Source organism: Lingula anatina, chromosome 5, assembly GCF_051362555.1.
Source record: "Lingula anatina isolate TDL-2025a chromosome 5, LinAna3.0, whole genome shotgun sequence".
NCBI lineage: Eukaryota > Metazoa > Brachiopoda > Lingulata > Lingulida > Lingulidae > Lingula > Lingula anatina.
Window position 1 is genome coordinate 1,492,479 of NC_141771.1, and position 16,553 is coordinate 1,509,031.

At 35.5% G+C, this 16,553-nt stretch overlaps 1 protein-coding gene and 1 long non-coding RNA gene across 2 annotated transcripts; one reads left to right on the plus strand and one right to left on the minus strand.

The window, feature by feature from the left end:
* Positions 1 to 3,658: 3,658 nt before the first annotated feature.
* Positions 3,659 to 5,117, plus strand: LOC106166304 (uncharacterized). Its single transcript, XM_013544831.2, has 3 exons — positions 3,659 to 4,173; positions 4,445 to 4,712; positions 4,871 to 5,117. Exons 1-3 carry the CDS (start codon positions 3,741 to 3,743, stop codon positions 5,109 to 5,111), a joined length of 942 nt encoding a protein of 313 aa, XP_013400285.2. The 5' UTR covers positions 3,659 to 3,740; the 3' UTR covers positions 5,112 to 5,117.
* An 8,356-nt stretch (positions 5,118 to 13,473) lies between these two features.
* On the minus strand, positions 13,474 to 14,639 carry LOC147761448 (uncharacterized). The gene is made up of 3 exons (XR_015334808.1): positions 14,437 to 14,639; positions 13,986 to 14,215; positions 13,474 to 13,826 (listed from the first exon to the last, which is right to left on the minus strand). It is a non-coding gene; the product is annotated as an uncharacterized LOC147761448 (long non-coding RNA).
* Positions 14,640 to 16,553: the final 1,914 nt, after the last annotated feature.

Sequence of the window (16,553 nt, forward strand, 5' to 3'; positions counted from 1 at the left end):
TTTGGGTCACAATAAATTGGACCAGCTTCCCCCTGATGTACGTCTCCTGTCTAAACTCAAGAAATTTGGTTTGGAAAAAAACGAACTAAAACAGCCACCACAGGAAGTAGCAGACAGAGGGGCGGAGGCTATTCAGCGGTATTTTGATGATTTAGTCAAAACCAAGGCAACATCATCGTTTAGACTACAAGTACAAGTTATTGGTGAGACATGTGCAGGGAAGACGAGTTTGGTGAAAACCTTGACATCTGGTAGGCCTTTCTTGACGACAAAGGCAGACAGAACCCACGTCATGGAGCAGATCACGTGGTCACCAAAGGAGGATGTTTTTCTCAGCATCAATGATTTTGGGGGGCATGAAGTTTATAAAGTTGCACATAACTTCTTCGTCACCAAAGAAGCAATCACACTGATAGTGTTCAACCTTCAGGCAGGGTCTTGTAAATACAAAGAAGCAGTCGGAAGCTGGATAGCTAACGTTTACAGCAGGGCACCAGATTCAGCTATACTTCTTGTGGGTACACATGCTGATTGCCTAAACATAGAAGAAGTAGCTGTAGAGCCGCATTTTGCAACCGACCGCATTTTGCAACCGGTTGCAAAATGCGTTCAGTTGCAAAATGCGGTCCTACTAAGTAGAGCCGCATTTTGCAACTGAACGCATTTTGCAACTGCAACGCATTTTGCAACCAAAGAAAATCGTGAAAACGCATTTTGCAACTGCAACGCATTTTGCAACCAGGATTTTTTTCTTAGTCCCTGAAACAGCTTGAAGTACGAGACAGGTAGGCTACGGGTAGAATTGGAGTGGGGACGGGTTTGCTTCGACTAAGCACTGTATGCTAAAACTGGCCAGGCTGCCCCTGGGGTGGACGATAATATAAAACTTATTTCACATTGCAATTTCCTAAACCATTAGAGTTAGGAGGTTGAAACGTCAGGGAGTAAAAAAGATATTGTTAGGCATGCACATAGGGGTGTGGCCGTCCCAAGGGGTGGTTGATTGTAATTTTACATCTTTAGAATTAGGAAATAAAAGCGTTGGGGATTAATACCATCGTAAGTAATGTGCGTAGGCACTCCAGATTTTTTGTGACTTGGGGTGTAGTTGTCCCTGGGGGTGGTTGAGATCGTTAGAGATGTGCTTGGGCACAACGGAATTTTTTGGTCACTTGGAGAGTGCCCGTCCCTTGGGATAGTTACTTGACTGTAATATTTTCACCGTAATTTCTTTCATCTCCTTCTCGTCCGTTCGAGTTAGGAGCACGAGTCTTTGGTGCATGGGTACAGGGGAATTTTAGAGTGACTTTGGGTGTGACTGTCCCTCAGGGGATGGGGTGATTGGTGGTATGTCAGACAATTAAGCTGATTCCACTGATTGCACTTAAGTGAGATCCCCTGCAGAGTTGGACCGACGCAGCTAGTAGGATGTGTGAATCTGAAAGCTGTCTTCGAGTTAAGAAGGAAGGGGAATGCAAAGAACGCAGCAGACGGCACTTAATAACAGACCTTCAGCGGTATGCTTGAATATAGGTCAAGTTAATTAAAAACACATGCAAGACCCCATACTTTCAGGCATAGTCTCTGTAGAGCAACACACATGCTAATTACTATTTATGATTAATTAACATATTTGTTTTGTATTAAGACACAACGGCTAGTTGAACGCCAGGATTCCTGAGTGTGTAGGGCCTTATGGTTGGCATGGGTCAAAAGGACAGCTTTAACTGGATTCCTTGACCTATATTCATGCCTACGACTGTAAGTCCGTTTAGTGCTATGTGCGCCGCTGCTGTTCTCTAAATTCCTCAAAGACCCATGTACATTCATTATCAATCCCCAACATTTCATGTTCCTAACTCTAAGGGTAGATAGTAGAAGTAACGGTGCAAAAAAATAGAATCAACCACCCCCAGGGACGGCCACACCCATCAATACCCCAGAGGGATCCATATCCCTAAAGACATGTTTTCAATTCCCATAGCCTTCCGTTCCTAACTTATATGGTCTAAAGGTAGATGGCAGAAATTACAACGTCTAATTATTTTCAACCACCCCGAGGACCACACCCTAAGTCAAAAAAATTACATGCCATTCAACATCCCAAATTATACTGTAGCTACGTTTCATGCTTTAACTCAAATGGCCGATACATGGGCAGATAGCAGATAATACGTTGTAAAATTAGAATCAACCACCCCAGGGACAACCACACCCATGTCACAATAAATTTCCGAAGTGCCCGTGCACATTTCTTACGATAGTGTATTAATCCCCAACGTTTTTATTTCCTAATTCTGAAGATATAAGGGTAGATATGAGAAAAATACGAAGTAAAAAAGTTCAATCAACCACCCCTAGGGACGGCCACACCCCCAATTTAAAAAAAAAACAAAAACAAAAACAAAAAATCCGAAATTCCATGCACATGCCTAACAAAATGTTTATTAACGTTTAGAGTTCCTAACTCTAATAGTCTACGAAATTACAATGTGCAATAAGTTTTATATTTTCGTCCACCCCAGGGGCAGCCTGGCCAGTTTCAGCATACATAGTCGAAGCAAACCCGTCCTCACTCCAATTCTACCTGTCTCGTACTTCAAGCTGTTTCAGGGACTTAGAAAAAAATCCTGGTTGCAAAATGCGTTGCGGTTGCAAAATGCGTTTTCACGATTTTCTTTGGTTGCAAAATGCATTGCAGTTGCAAAATGCGTTCAGTTGCAAAATGCGGCTCTACTTACTAGGACCGCTTTTTGCAACTGAACGCATTTTGCAACCGGTTGCAAAATGCGGTCGGTTGCAAAATGCGGCTCTACATAGACACAATTACGCGGGAGCTTTTATCTGCCGTAAGTTCCCACTTAAGTGATATGGCATCCGATTTTAGAACAAGACTTGAGAAATTAGAAAAGAGAAACAAAAGCAAAGAATCAGGTCGAGAGGCATACAAAGACAAGGTGGCTCGAATTAAGAGTCTAATTCAGACACCACCACGTGTTGCCAAACATGTATTTGTCATCAGTTCGAAAACTACCAGTGGAATAGCTGAGCTTGAGGAAACACTTATAAGAAAAGCGAGAGAAAAGAATTACATATTGCCAGAGTCTTGGCTGCAGAAGGTGGAGCACATAGAGACAGCAAAGAACATTGAACAAGATCCTTACCTAACACTGGATTCTCTTACCAACATGGCAGAGTTGATACCATCGCAAATGCAGGAAAGTGATGATGTTCAAAGAATTGAAGACGTGCTGAGTTTCTTGTATGCCACAGGTGCTGTTCTTTGGTTCAGAGATAAGCCATTGTTAAAGACCTTCATATTCCACAGACAAGATGTTTTCATTGATATCTTGAAGGTAGTTCTTCGTCATGATATTGATTCCATACTTAAATATGATACCGACCCTTTCAACAAAGAGTTCACCAAGGCGAAATTTGACTATGCCAAGAAGGATGTGCTGCAAAGAGGTATCATCAGTAGAACCATGTTGGAATGTTTGTGGCGGAGATTCAACTTGGGAAAACAGGGTTATGACGCCATGTTAGAGTTGCTTGAAAATTTCGAGGTTTGTTACGTTGTAAAAGAAGCTGATGAAGATAGGTACCATTTCCCATGGCTTTTAAAAGACGCTCAACCTGAAGACATGTATTCCAGTTGGCCCATTGTTCCATCCAGAGATGAGTCACATATTTCCACTGAAGTTCATTTTCCAGTCACTTGTCCCACTGGACTGTATGAAATGGCGGCGGTGCATCTCCATGGCTACTTGGGGCAGTTCAAGGCATCAAGACGAGACTGGAAAGATGGTTTCTATGCAAAGCTTGACAACCAGTGTCATCTTTGTTTGGAAAGAAAGGTTTCTGATGCATCACCCAATGGAGTTATTCGACTTTCCATACGTGGAGATGATCCCATCCAAGTGAAGAAACACAGCCTGACGATATTTGAAGATCTTCTATCCCTGACAGAAAAAGAATGTCCCGGATCTCCTTGGGATGAATTCCTGGTGTGTCCACACTGTGTGCACGAAGACAACAATCCACCGACGCTGTTTGACACCCCTCTATATCTCCTGAGTGTTCCCCTTGAGGCACCAGTTCCTTACCACCCGTGTCCAGAGGAAGAACCAGAGTTTATGGCTTCTGCAGACTTCTACTATCCGGTGACTGCCGGTAAATATGACATGTTACTATTCTGTGTGCTTTATTTTTTGTTATGTTTTAACCCGTATGAATTTTGTATTCTTTGATCTTTCATATGTTTTTGTATTCAAAAACATATGAAAACATTTATATCAGTGTGGTAGCACTACTAAATGGCAATATTCTATGTATTTAATATGTATTTAACGTAGCAACTTTTTACACAGAGCTATTTTTATCATTTTGTTTGAATATAAAATATGATAATGGGCTTAATTATTCGGTTTTTTCTGTTTTGAAGGAGAAATGACAGCTTTGCACTGCGTGTCCCTAGAAAAACATGCTCCCCTGATTTTGAAGAACATCCGCAGGTTTGGCTGCCTTCTTAAGATACTCAGTCGACTCCACAGAGGTGGGATTTTTACAGAGGAAGAAATCACAGCAATCCAGGAACCGGATCAAGGGAACAGACTTCAGAGTTACCTGAAGGGAAAAAACGATTTTGCTTTCTACCAGTTCTGTGGTGCTCTCCATGATAACGGGCATGCGCAGACAGCTCGGCTTCTGAGGCAAGTCTGCAAAATGAACTTCATCAAGCTTTTAAAATTGAATTACAGTTCACAAAATGTTACTGGTGTTAACTGACACCCGCTGCATTTATATCATTAACATTTGGCTTATAGTTGTACACGGGGTGTTGATATTTTCTTATTTAATTTTGAATTAGGTTGCCCGACTTGGCCATGGAGCTTCCAGAAGATGCACTCAGTGGGATATTGCATAGGCTTGTGGAGCAAAATGTGATAACACACCAGAACATGAAACACGTGTGGCGGGAACCGATGAAGATGCAGAAAGTATCGACACTGCTGAGGAAATTACGGGAGGGCAAGCGTGACTACGAGGCAGAACGTGGCTTCAAGGAATTAAGGGCCGCCATATATGACGAGGAAAGCAAATGGAAGTAATTATGTAAATGTAAATTTGACGCATTTATATCAATGTACATGCAGATATCCCACAAACGAAGACCACCCCACTCATGAACAACTGCCGCGTATATGTTGTACAATGTCATACATGTATATATTGTACAATGTTTTAACTGTATATATTATTGTACTATGCTGCAGTATAAAGAGATGACTGTTTTTGCTATAGGCCCTGTAAAGGTTTCTAGAAGAATAGAATGATCACAAACGCGCGCAACTTTTTACATATCAATATATATATATATATATATATATATATATATATATATATATATATATATATATATATATATATTGTATTATTAGAATCATATTGTATGTTGTATTTTGTATATCGCATTTTATCCTGTTTCATAGGTGAGCTGCTGTCTTCGCCAAAGTCTCACGGACATGACATCACAGTCAACTACGGCGCCAACATAACACTACAGGTAGACTGAAATTCACTGTATATGATATGTTTATATCTGTAGACATAACAGAATTGATATACAGGTAAACTGAAGTTCACTGTATATAATATGTTTATATCTGTAGACATAACAGAATGGACAGGTAAACTGAAGTTCACTGTATATAATATGTATATATCTGTAGACATAACAGAATTGATATACAGGTAAACTGAAGTTCACTGTATATAATATGTTTATATCTGTAGACATAACAGAATTGACAGGTAAACTGAAGTTCACTGTATATAATATGTATATATCTGTAGACATAACAGAATTGATATACAGGTAAACTGAAGTTCACTGTATATAATATGTATATATCTGTAGACATAACAGAATTGATGCTACAGGTAGACTGAAATTTACTGTATATAATATGTATACATGATATCTGTAGACATAAGACAAATATTGCAGCTACAGGTAAACTGAAGTTCACTGTATATAATATGTATATATCTGTAGACATAACAGAATTGATACTACAGGTAGACTGCAATTTACTGTATATAATATGTATATATCTGTAGACATAACAGAATTGATACTACAGGTAAACTGAAGTTCACTGTATATAATATGTATACATGATATCTGTAGACATAAGACAAATATTGCAGCTACAGGTAAACTGAAGTTCACTGTATATAATATGTATATATCTGTAGACATAACAGAATTGATACTACAGGTAAACTGAAGTTTACTGTATATAATATGTATATATCTGTAGACATAACAGAATTGATACTACAGGTAGACTGACATTCACTGTATATAATATGTATATATCTGTAGACATAACAGAATTGATACTACAGGTAAACTGAAGTTCACTGTATATAATATGTATATATCTGTAGACATAACAGAATTGATACTACAGGTAGACTGAAGTTTACTGTATATAATATGTATATATCTGTAGACATGACAGAATTGATACTACAGGTAAACTGAAGTTCACTGTATATAATATGTATATATCTGTAGACATAACAGAATTGATACTACAGGTAAACTGAAGTTTACTGTATATAATATGTATATATCTATAGACAAAGCAGAATTGATACTACAAGTGGACTGAGGATTTCTATATATAATATGTAGATCTATATATCTGTAGATATACAGAATCGATGCTACAGGTAGACTGGAGTTCACTGTATATAATATCCGTAGACATAACATAATTGATGCTACAAGAAGAATACAGTCTACTATTTATAATATGTAAATAGCTGTTGAAAACAGAAATGATAGTGCAGGTAGCCAGAAGTTTACTGTATATAATATATCTGTATACAACAAAATTGCATTTTTGTTAGCAGATAAGAAGCAAATGAAACAAACCGATATAATGTTAATATCATTTGCCTTTGCTGATCCAAGCACTAAATTATCCAACTTGCAGTATCAGAGTTATTTAGATATAAATACTTAAAACGCCGCTAAATTGTGAATACTCGAAAGTTCAGCTTGACTGATTCTCCACTTTTGACTTGGGATTGTACACATGCTCTGAACTGTATACATCGAAAACATTTGTTATCTCAGGGATCAATATAGCCAGATTTTATGTAGTGTCATTTAAAATCCGTGATGACTCTCTTTCAGCAAATGGTAAAAGAGGGTAATTTTTTCAACTGTATTTGCAATTTGAACAGAGTGGGCTCCAATCACTAGTTTTTCTGCTTAATTAATGTTTGCAAACAATGCTTGGAAGAAAATAATGAAGTAAATCAAATTCCCATCACTTTAGTTAAATATGTCGTTTTGTGTGTTTTATAAAGTCAAAAAGCCATGAAGCCACTGGTATGGAAATAGGTATTTACGTAGCTTTTTCTTATACTGCTTTTAAAACCTATGCTAGCTTATTTTTCTAACCTCAAATACCCTATGTATTTTATATAGAGATTTTTTTGTGTTTGACATATTCATTTTAGTAGACTCCATAACTTTTCAGGTTATTAGGTTTCCCTCACGCCGTTTGCATTAGATTGTAGGCGACAATTTCAAAAAAGGATTTAAGTCAAAAGTATCAGTTTTAAGAAAACTTGGTCCAGATTTACACCGCATTAAGAGGAGATCCTCAGTAAGCCTTGCAAGGATAGCTGTTATAGTAAAATTAAGAAATAATGAAGTTAGCGTTTACACAAATATTTGCATTAATGACTTTGATGGCACAGCTGGTACTGGCACGTATAACGAATTTTACATTATGTTATAGTAAACGTGATGTACCGTTGTAGTAGTTAAAATAGAACCGCATACAGTGGCATATTGTTTGGTGACTTTTGTGAACAGGGCGACTTGTAAACTGATACTCACATGTATTATCAGCCGGAAAACAACCAGATATATAAATTTGGAAAGTACGGAGTCACATTTTTCTGGTTTCGTGCACACTGTTATGGCCTATTTATATACTTGTATATGTTTTACTTAAATTGATACACAATAAGATGTTAATGTACATGTTTAGTTGCGCGGAGTCGCATATTATTTTGACATAATAGTTACATTACAAAATGAAATACAATTATATATATATATATATATATATATATATATATATATATATATATATATATATATATATATATATATATAAATCCGTATGTGCATTTTATTCTGACTTTCAGAGCATGAAAATAAGTAGTAGGCTTAATTATAAATTTATAAATACGGTCTTTTATCAGTCTAGAAATAGAAAAAGTGCCGCACTTCTAAGTCAAGATGTGTGATAGAAGTGGGTAGTTTCGTTTTTTTAAATAAAATGGCAGGGGTTTTAAGTATAAACGAATTTTATCATTGGTCAGTGGAAATATGATTTTGGGGATTAAAGTGAATTTTATTTTATATATTCGCCATTGAAAGTATTTTAAATGATTTGGATAAGCTGTTTCTTATTTTAGTCACATTGACTGTCAGTGTTAATAAAGGACTAATGTATTGTATACAATTATATGTTTTTGCTTTTCTCTTTTTTGCATGTCTGAACCCTATACTGCAATTTCTATGTGACTAGCTCAACTGAAATTTAAGCGAAAAGGTTGATGGAAAAAATCTATAATCGGACTGTTTATCTACATTTACCATAACAAGCTTTAATGAAGCTGCTGATAATACTTGAGTCCAAAATTGGATATATTTTACCGACGAAGCGCTCAGATCACATTATCAATGGGGTATACCAGCCCGCTTGGCGCCAGGTGTCGCTAGTGTGAATTCAGTCCTTCCACAGTCGCCATTTTAGAAATAACATGTGTTGGACTGTGGCACTGGCCTTAATAAACATGCCTCAGTATTGTTGTGTACCTGAATGTCAAAGTCGGCAAGGTGGGCATAATTTTCCTGAGGATTCAGGGCTTCGTTTGAAGTGAAGGGTTGCCCATGTCAACACACCTTCCATGTTAAAGGGACAGTTACAGCTTGACCCAGGCACAGTAATTAGGCCCCTAAAGATAGACGAGTTGCCTCAAAGAGAATACACGTAGAAAGGTTAATTGATCTTGGGAAAACTTATAAAGTTTTGGAAAGAGAGCTCCATAGCAAGAAAGTGCCCCTAGGAAGTATGATTTATCAAATAAAGTGCGTTTTCTTATGTCCGCAATTTCAGAAGAGTTGTCAGTAAATATACATAAGCGCCGGTAGCCTACTACCCGCATACTGTAAGGTTGTGTTATTAAGTAATATCCTTTTTTATTGATGTATTGAGCATGGCCGGTAATGTTAATTAAGTAATTATTTTTATTTAAAATAATTATTCAGTCCATCTTAAGAATCATAAAACTAGGTATAGTTAGATAATTTATTTGTGCATGTATAGGTGCAATTTCTCAGCCAATGAAATAATGCAGGTTTGGAAATATTTTTGTAACAGTTTAAGAAATAAAATTTAAAGAAAGAAAACATTTTATAAATGAACAGTTTTTTTTTTCTTTTTTACAAGATAGCACTTCTGAATTGTTTTACTTGAATAGAAACACCATATTATTTCATCGCTCTGAAAATTCATTAAAAAGCAGCAAAACCAAATATTTCATTTAAAAAAAATTATTATTCAGTCCATAGTAAGAACCATGAAAGCATGTAATACTTAGATAATTTATTTGTGCAATAACCTTTCTTAATATATAGCTGCAATTTCTCAGCCAATGGATTACTGTAGGTATGGAAAACTTTTTGTAACAGTTTAAGAAATAAAATTTAAAGAAAGCAAACATTTTACAAATGAACACAGTTTTTTGTTCCTTTTTACAAAATAGTACTTATGAATTATTTTACTTGAATAGAACCACCATTCTTTAAAAAGCAGAAGAATGAAAAATTCTTCAAAAAGCAGAAAAACCAAATTATTTGCTGTAAATACAACTATTAAATTATTTCATCCCACTAAAAATACTTTACAAAATAGCATCATAGGTTTTTTTTCATTATAGTTAAATATTATTAAAAATGGCATAAACACATAAGTACTTTTTGTAAAGAATATAGCACCACCAAATTATTTAATTACTGTAAAAAATGAAAAAAAAACAGCTTAATCATATTTGTTCTGTATTGTAAATAATATAGCATCATAAAATTATTTCATTGCACTAAAAATGCTTTAAAGATTGCACCACCAAATTATTTCATTTTAGTTAAAACATTTTTTTTAAATGGCACTTCAAAATTGTGATTGCAGCTAAAACCATCTCATACAGGGGTACTTTCTATAAACTAGCTGACACATACTTCCTATAGTGTTTTTCATTAAATAAAGTTATCCTGGGCAAAATGCATGTAGAAAAATATCCAGTGTCAGAATGGATCAACCCCACAAACAGATCTTTGAATGTAAACGCAACAAAATAGCAGAATGGGCGATTTGTAATGAACATCTGGCCTTCTAACTGAATATAGTATTTGCGGGTTTTCTTTAGGCCCAGATGCGTGCACGAGATACACATTCCAAAAAGGGGAAATCAGGTCCGGTGTACCATGAAAATCTGACTCCCCTAAAATGTGACTCCCCAGTCAGATTTTCATTATGAAAATCTGACTCCCCAGTCAGATTTTCATAATGAAAATCTGACTCCCCCTATGAAATTTTGACCCCCCCCCCAAAAAAAAAAACATTCATTAATCTCATTTTATTTGAGTAAATGACTATGATTTTGTAATATGCATAATGGATGATACATTGGCACTTTTTTGTAGTTTGCAAGTGAAAATTTTCATAAAAAAAAGAAAATTAAAAATGTGCACATATTGAAAATGTGGTTCCCCTATGAAAATTTGACTCCCCTACAAAAAAACATTCATTAATCTCTAATTAATTTAGTATATGACTGTGATCTTGTAGTATGTAAAATGGTTGATACATTGGCACATTATTTGTAGTTTGCAGTGAGAATTTTAATGAAAAAATAAGAAAATTAAAAATGAGCACCTAATGAAAATCTGACTCCACCATGAAAATTTGACTCCCCCTCCACAAAACTTCATAAATCTTATTTTATTTTGAGTATATAACTGTGATCTTGTAGCATGTAAAATGGTTGATACATTGGCACATTTTTTGTAGTTTGCAGTGAAAATTTTAATGAAAAAATGATAAAATTAAAAATGTGCACATAATGAAAATCTGACTCCCCCATGAAAATTTGACTCCCCCACCACAAAACTTCATAAATCTTATTTTATTTTGAGTATATGACTGTGATCCTGTAGCATGTAAAATGGTTGATACATTGGCATATTTTTTGTAGTTTGCAGTGAAAATTTTAATGAAAAAATGAGAAAATTAAAAATGTGCACATAATGAAAATCTGACTCCCCCATGAAAATATGACTCCCCCTCCACAAAACTTCATAAATCTTATTTTATTTTGAGTATACGACTGTGATCTTGTAGTATGGAAAATGGATGATACATTGGCACATTTTTTTGTAGTTTGCAGTGAAAATTTTAATGAAAAAATAAGAAAATTGAAAATGTGCACGTGGTTAAAAAATTGAGAGAAAAAAGTAATAAAACACATGAAAATAATAAAAATTAAGGATTTGTTTTCTAACACCCAATGGCTCCCCTATAAAAAGCTATTTATTTGATGTTTGATGATCATTCTGACAACTTTTCTTTTATGATACTTTATTGGAAATATTTAAAAGTTTTATGGTAAAATACTGCGTGAAAATAAATGAAAAATGGATAATAAATTTGCATTCTTGTACTGCCACAGGTAGGACCTGGAGCACTGAAATTTTCTAATGCTAAAAATGAAATATGAAACATTTTGACAAGGTAATCCTACAGGTAGTAAGATGAATTCCTTTCGAAAACATACTCAATTTTGACAAAAGTTTTCACCACCAAACTTTCAAATGTGATAAGACTGTGACATGCTTGGTGGTAGCTTATTCATATGTCGTAGCTTAAAGGAAAAAATATTAAATATGAAACATTTGATTTGTAAGATGGGTCGTCAAAGTCCTATGGGCACAAGAATGCATACTTATTATCCTTTTTGCTTAATTAAGCCCATCTTTCATCCAGCTTTGGGGAAAATAATGGGAAAACAAAAGCAAGTGTTTTGTTGGGTATGCTATATAAGAAGAATTAAATAAAAAGGCGATGGGGCCAATTTCTTGTGTTAAAAATGTAGTGTTTTGAAATGGGAGTGCAAAACCTACAAGAATAAAGATGGATACTTGTTTTAAAAATATTGACCAAAATTTTCATCATCAAACTTTCAAATAATGACAAAATATCCATCTCTATGCAAACTATGTGGAAAACAGTGGTATGGTGACTGAATATAAAATAGGTCCTTTTCTCCATGGGAGTCCAAATCTCATGGGTGTAAAAATAAAGATCTTCATGATTTCTTTTTCATGCTTTCACTATTTTATCATCAAACCTTTAAATATTTCCAACATATTTTTCATAAAGTATCCTAAAAGAAAAGGTGTTGAAATGATCATCAAATATTAAATAACTTTTTCATAGGGGTGAGAATAGGCGATTAAGTGGACATTTTTAATTTTCTTATTTTTTCATGAAAATTTTCACCTGCAAATTACAAAAAAGCGCCAATGTATCCTCCATTTCACATACTACAAGATCACAGTCACATACTCAAAATAAAATAAGATTTATGAAGTTTTGTGGAGAGGCAGTCATATTTTCATGGGGGAGTCAGATTTTCATTATTTGCTCATTTTTAATTTTCTTACTTTTTCACATAATTTTTCACCTGCAAACTACAAAAAATGTGCCAATGTATCCTCCATTGTACATTATACAAGATCACAGACATACTCAAAATAAAATAAGTTTTATGAAGTTTTGTGGAGGGGGAGTCAAATTTTCATGGGGGAGTCAGATTTTCATTATGTGCAAATTTTTAATTTTCTCATTTTTTCATTAAAATTTCCACTGCAAACTACAAAAAATGTGCCAATGTATCAACTATTTTACTTACTACAAGATCAGAGACATATACCCAAAATAAAATAAGGTTTATGAAGTTTTATGATGGGGGAGTCAAATTTTCACGGGGGAGTCAGATTTTCATTTTGTGCACATTTTTAATTTTCTTTATTTTTCATTAAAATTTTCACCTTCAAACTACAACAAATGTGCCAATGTATCCTCCATTTTACATACTACAAGATCACAGACATGTACCCAACATAAAATAAGATTTATAAAGTTTTATGATGGGGGAGTCAAATTTTCATGGGGGAGTCAGATTTTCATTATGTGCTCATTTTTAATTTTCTTATTTTTTCATTAAAATTTTCACTGCAAACTACAAAAAATGTGCCAGTCTATCCTCCTTTTTACATACTACAAGATCACAGTCATATACTCAAATAAAATAAGATTTATGAACTTTTGTGGAGGGGGAGTCAAATTTTCATGGGGGGAGTCAGATTTTCATTATGAAAATCTGACTGGGGAGTCACATTTTCATAATGAAAATCTGACTGGGGAGTCACATTTTCATGGGAGTCACATTTTCATGTTACACCGGGTCCAACTGTAATGTGTTTGCAATGGTTTTGGACACAACAACGATTCATACAGTTTGTTCATATACTTCTTCTCTGTAGCTGCCATTATCTCTCCAAATCTGGAAGCAGTGATCCCCTATTGTCTCTCCTTGTGTCAGATCGCGCTCTTTCCTTGTTATAACTTGCTATGCTCAGTGTCCTTCGCTGTTTGTTCCTCAACCTGAAATATTCATATCCCATTAAAGCATGGTAGATGGTTACAGCATTAAATAGTTTAGATACAATATTATAATTCTATGATGTCACACATCACCTAGTTTGATAATTCTTTATCATATTTGGGCCTGATTCTTAATATTAGACCTCTGTTTTCACTTACATCATTCCCTCTATCCATGCTTTATTCTTTTCATGGCACTTGGCAATAGTTGTTGTCCATCACAGCCGCCTGTATTAGGGTGGCTACATCAATCTTTGCCGTTGATGTGAAGTGATAGGTAAGATTCCTGAAGTAATCATTTTATCCTGCTCTTGAAGTTGGCTGTCCTGGGGTCCTGAAATCGACAGTTTCAGGCTTTGCCCCCAATATATGGGCCTTCTTTGGGTAACCTTATAAAGAAAATAAATAAGTACATTTACTAAGTATTAAAAATCTTCGTCTTTCGTGCTACTAAAAAAAATATGAGCGTAGGCCTACTCGTACCTACAGTAGTCTACATGTACATAACATGTCAGATTTGACACACACACCTCGACTAATCTTTGATTTTTTCAAGGAAAATAGTTAGCATTCGTGTTTTTCAAGCACTAAATGAAAAGAAAACACATACCTTTCAGTCAATTCACATTTTCATCCAGATGTTATGGCACCACATTCAAGTAAATTGCGTTTGAGTTGGTTCACTGTCAGCGACGCGTGCACACGCTCCATGTTAAACTGTGGTGTAAAGCCGTGAGCGAGATTCTGCGAGATTTTAGAAGGACTGCTTTCACCCCCACGCCATCTAGCGGCAGACCCTCAAAGCTGGCATTCCCCATTAATTAGATGTTTGTGAAGTTGGCCTATTTCACTGCTCTGGGGGTTGCAATGGAGACTAAAACCAGCCCTGCGCTGAATCCACAATAAACATGTTAAATAGTAAAAGAACAGAAGGTCATTAAAAAAACATTACTGCACTCATGGTCCACACTTTTGGACATCTTTGCATTGGAAAACTGAGACCACATCCACTAGGACTGCGAGAGCTATAGTCTGTTTTAATTTTTTTGAAAAACAAAACATTCTCAGTTGTTTTTAAGGACGTCATCTACATGTAGAGCGACAAGTCTACATCCGACAGTTGAGAATACAGACCGTGAGGGAACGGTCAAGAGCATCTCTTGAGCACATGACTTAAGTCCATTGAATTTGTTGTCTCTGGCTATATGTTCACAACCAAGTTAAGCAGGGCCTGAGCCACGGTGCGACCCGCGAATCACGATGAGTTACGTTTAGAAAGGCTGTACGTCACCCCGCCACAGTAACACTACAGTACATGTATAAGTACAGTACGTACATGCAGCAGTACATTAAAATTATGCTGCACTATTTTTTTTAATTCATCCTCATGAAGGACAATGTTGTATACGTTGTAAAAAATCGTAAAATCGACTAGATTGGTTTCTTCTGTAGCAGACATTTGCGTCTGCCTCTTAAACTACCGCCTTTCGAATTTCCACTAAGCAGATCGAAATGACGAAGTTTAATTAGGATTCCCCATAGGGGAATACTATTGTTTTTCATGTTATTAGGATTTCCCATAGGGAAATACTATTGTTTTTCCTGTTCTTATTATTATTTTTCGTCAAAAAATTTCTTTCTAAAATTCTGAAAAAAATTCATACTGATAGCCTATGGAAAGTTATTCCGGTCCACCCAATTTTTTTGACCTTGACCTAATTTTCAAGGTCACAGAGTCTTTTAAAGTGAAAATTTTGCAAATTTTAAAATGCAATATCTCTTAGAATTTTCAACAATTTGACAAATCCTTTCAAAGATGAGGTCACACAATAATTTTATATCAAGTGACCTAATTTTAGGAAAGTAGGTCAAGTCAAGGTAAACCTATAGCAAAATATGCTCCAGGTGGTTGACACTCGGCGGGGGGTAAACCAGATGTCACAGAGCCACAAAGATGATGTAAAAAGTTGCCCTAGATATATATCCAGTGCAGTCGCTAATAATATTGACAATTGACTGATTAGTTTTTTTAATGTAGATTTTTTAATTTTAATAATTTCACAGAAATAGTGACTTTGTCAATTTCTCCATGAAATCCTGATTTTTTGTGATAATATGCTATAGAAAACTACCCCAAACATATACCCAATACCCCCAAATCAAATGTCAAATTTGACCTTGACCCTCATTTCAAGGACATTCGGCTATTTCATGGAGAAATATTGAAGTGGGCTAAAAGTGATATTTTGTTGAACCCCCCCCCCCCCCCCAATTCGCACATGTTCTTTCAGAATACGGGGTCAAATTTAACTCATGACCTTCACATGACCTTGTAAGAGCATTTCCACACCTATTTTGCAGAGGAATCCTCCGCCACTGGCTTTAGCCAGTTGCAGTCTAGTTCTTTTTGATTTCTCTCACGCAAACTATCTGAACTGATACTATTTTAAAAGTTTGACTTTTCTGCGCCTCTCACGTTTTACGTCTATAATGGGAGTTGAAGTTTGTTTTGAAAAGTGGGAGGGGGGTGGAGGGGTTGCCCCGTTTCTACCCCAGAAAACAGTGTGACAATACTACAACAAACACTTTGTGGTGATATGTGATTCATAAAATCATGTATTTCCTACAATATTACACCCACTTTTACACTTATATCTCACAGCTCTTTAGAGCGACCAATACCTAGGACTAACAAGGGAGCAAAGAGATCCCCACTCTGCCCCATTT

Bases quoted from the DNA above. Each gene is read 5' to 3' on its own strand.
- LOC106166304 (XM_013544831.2), top strand. From the start codon at position 3,741: ATGGCGGCGGTGCATCTCCATGGCTACTTGGGGCAGTTCAAGGCATCA. The intron at 4,174-4,444 runs GTAAATATGACA...TCTGTTTTGAAG, and splicing joins CTACTATCCGGTGACTGCCG to GAGAAATGACAGCTTTGCAC. The intron at 4,713-4,870 runs GCAAGTCTGCAA...ATTTTGAATTAG, and splicing joins CAGACAGCTCGGCTTCTGAG to GTTGCCCGACTTGGCCATGG.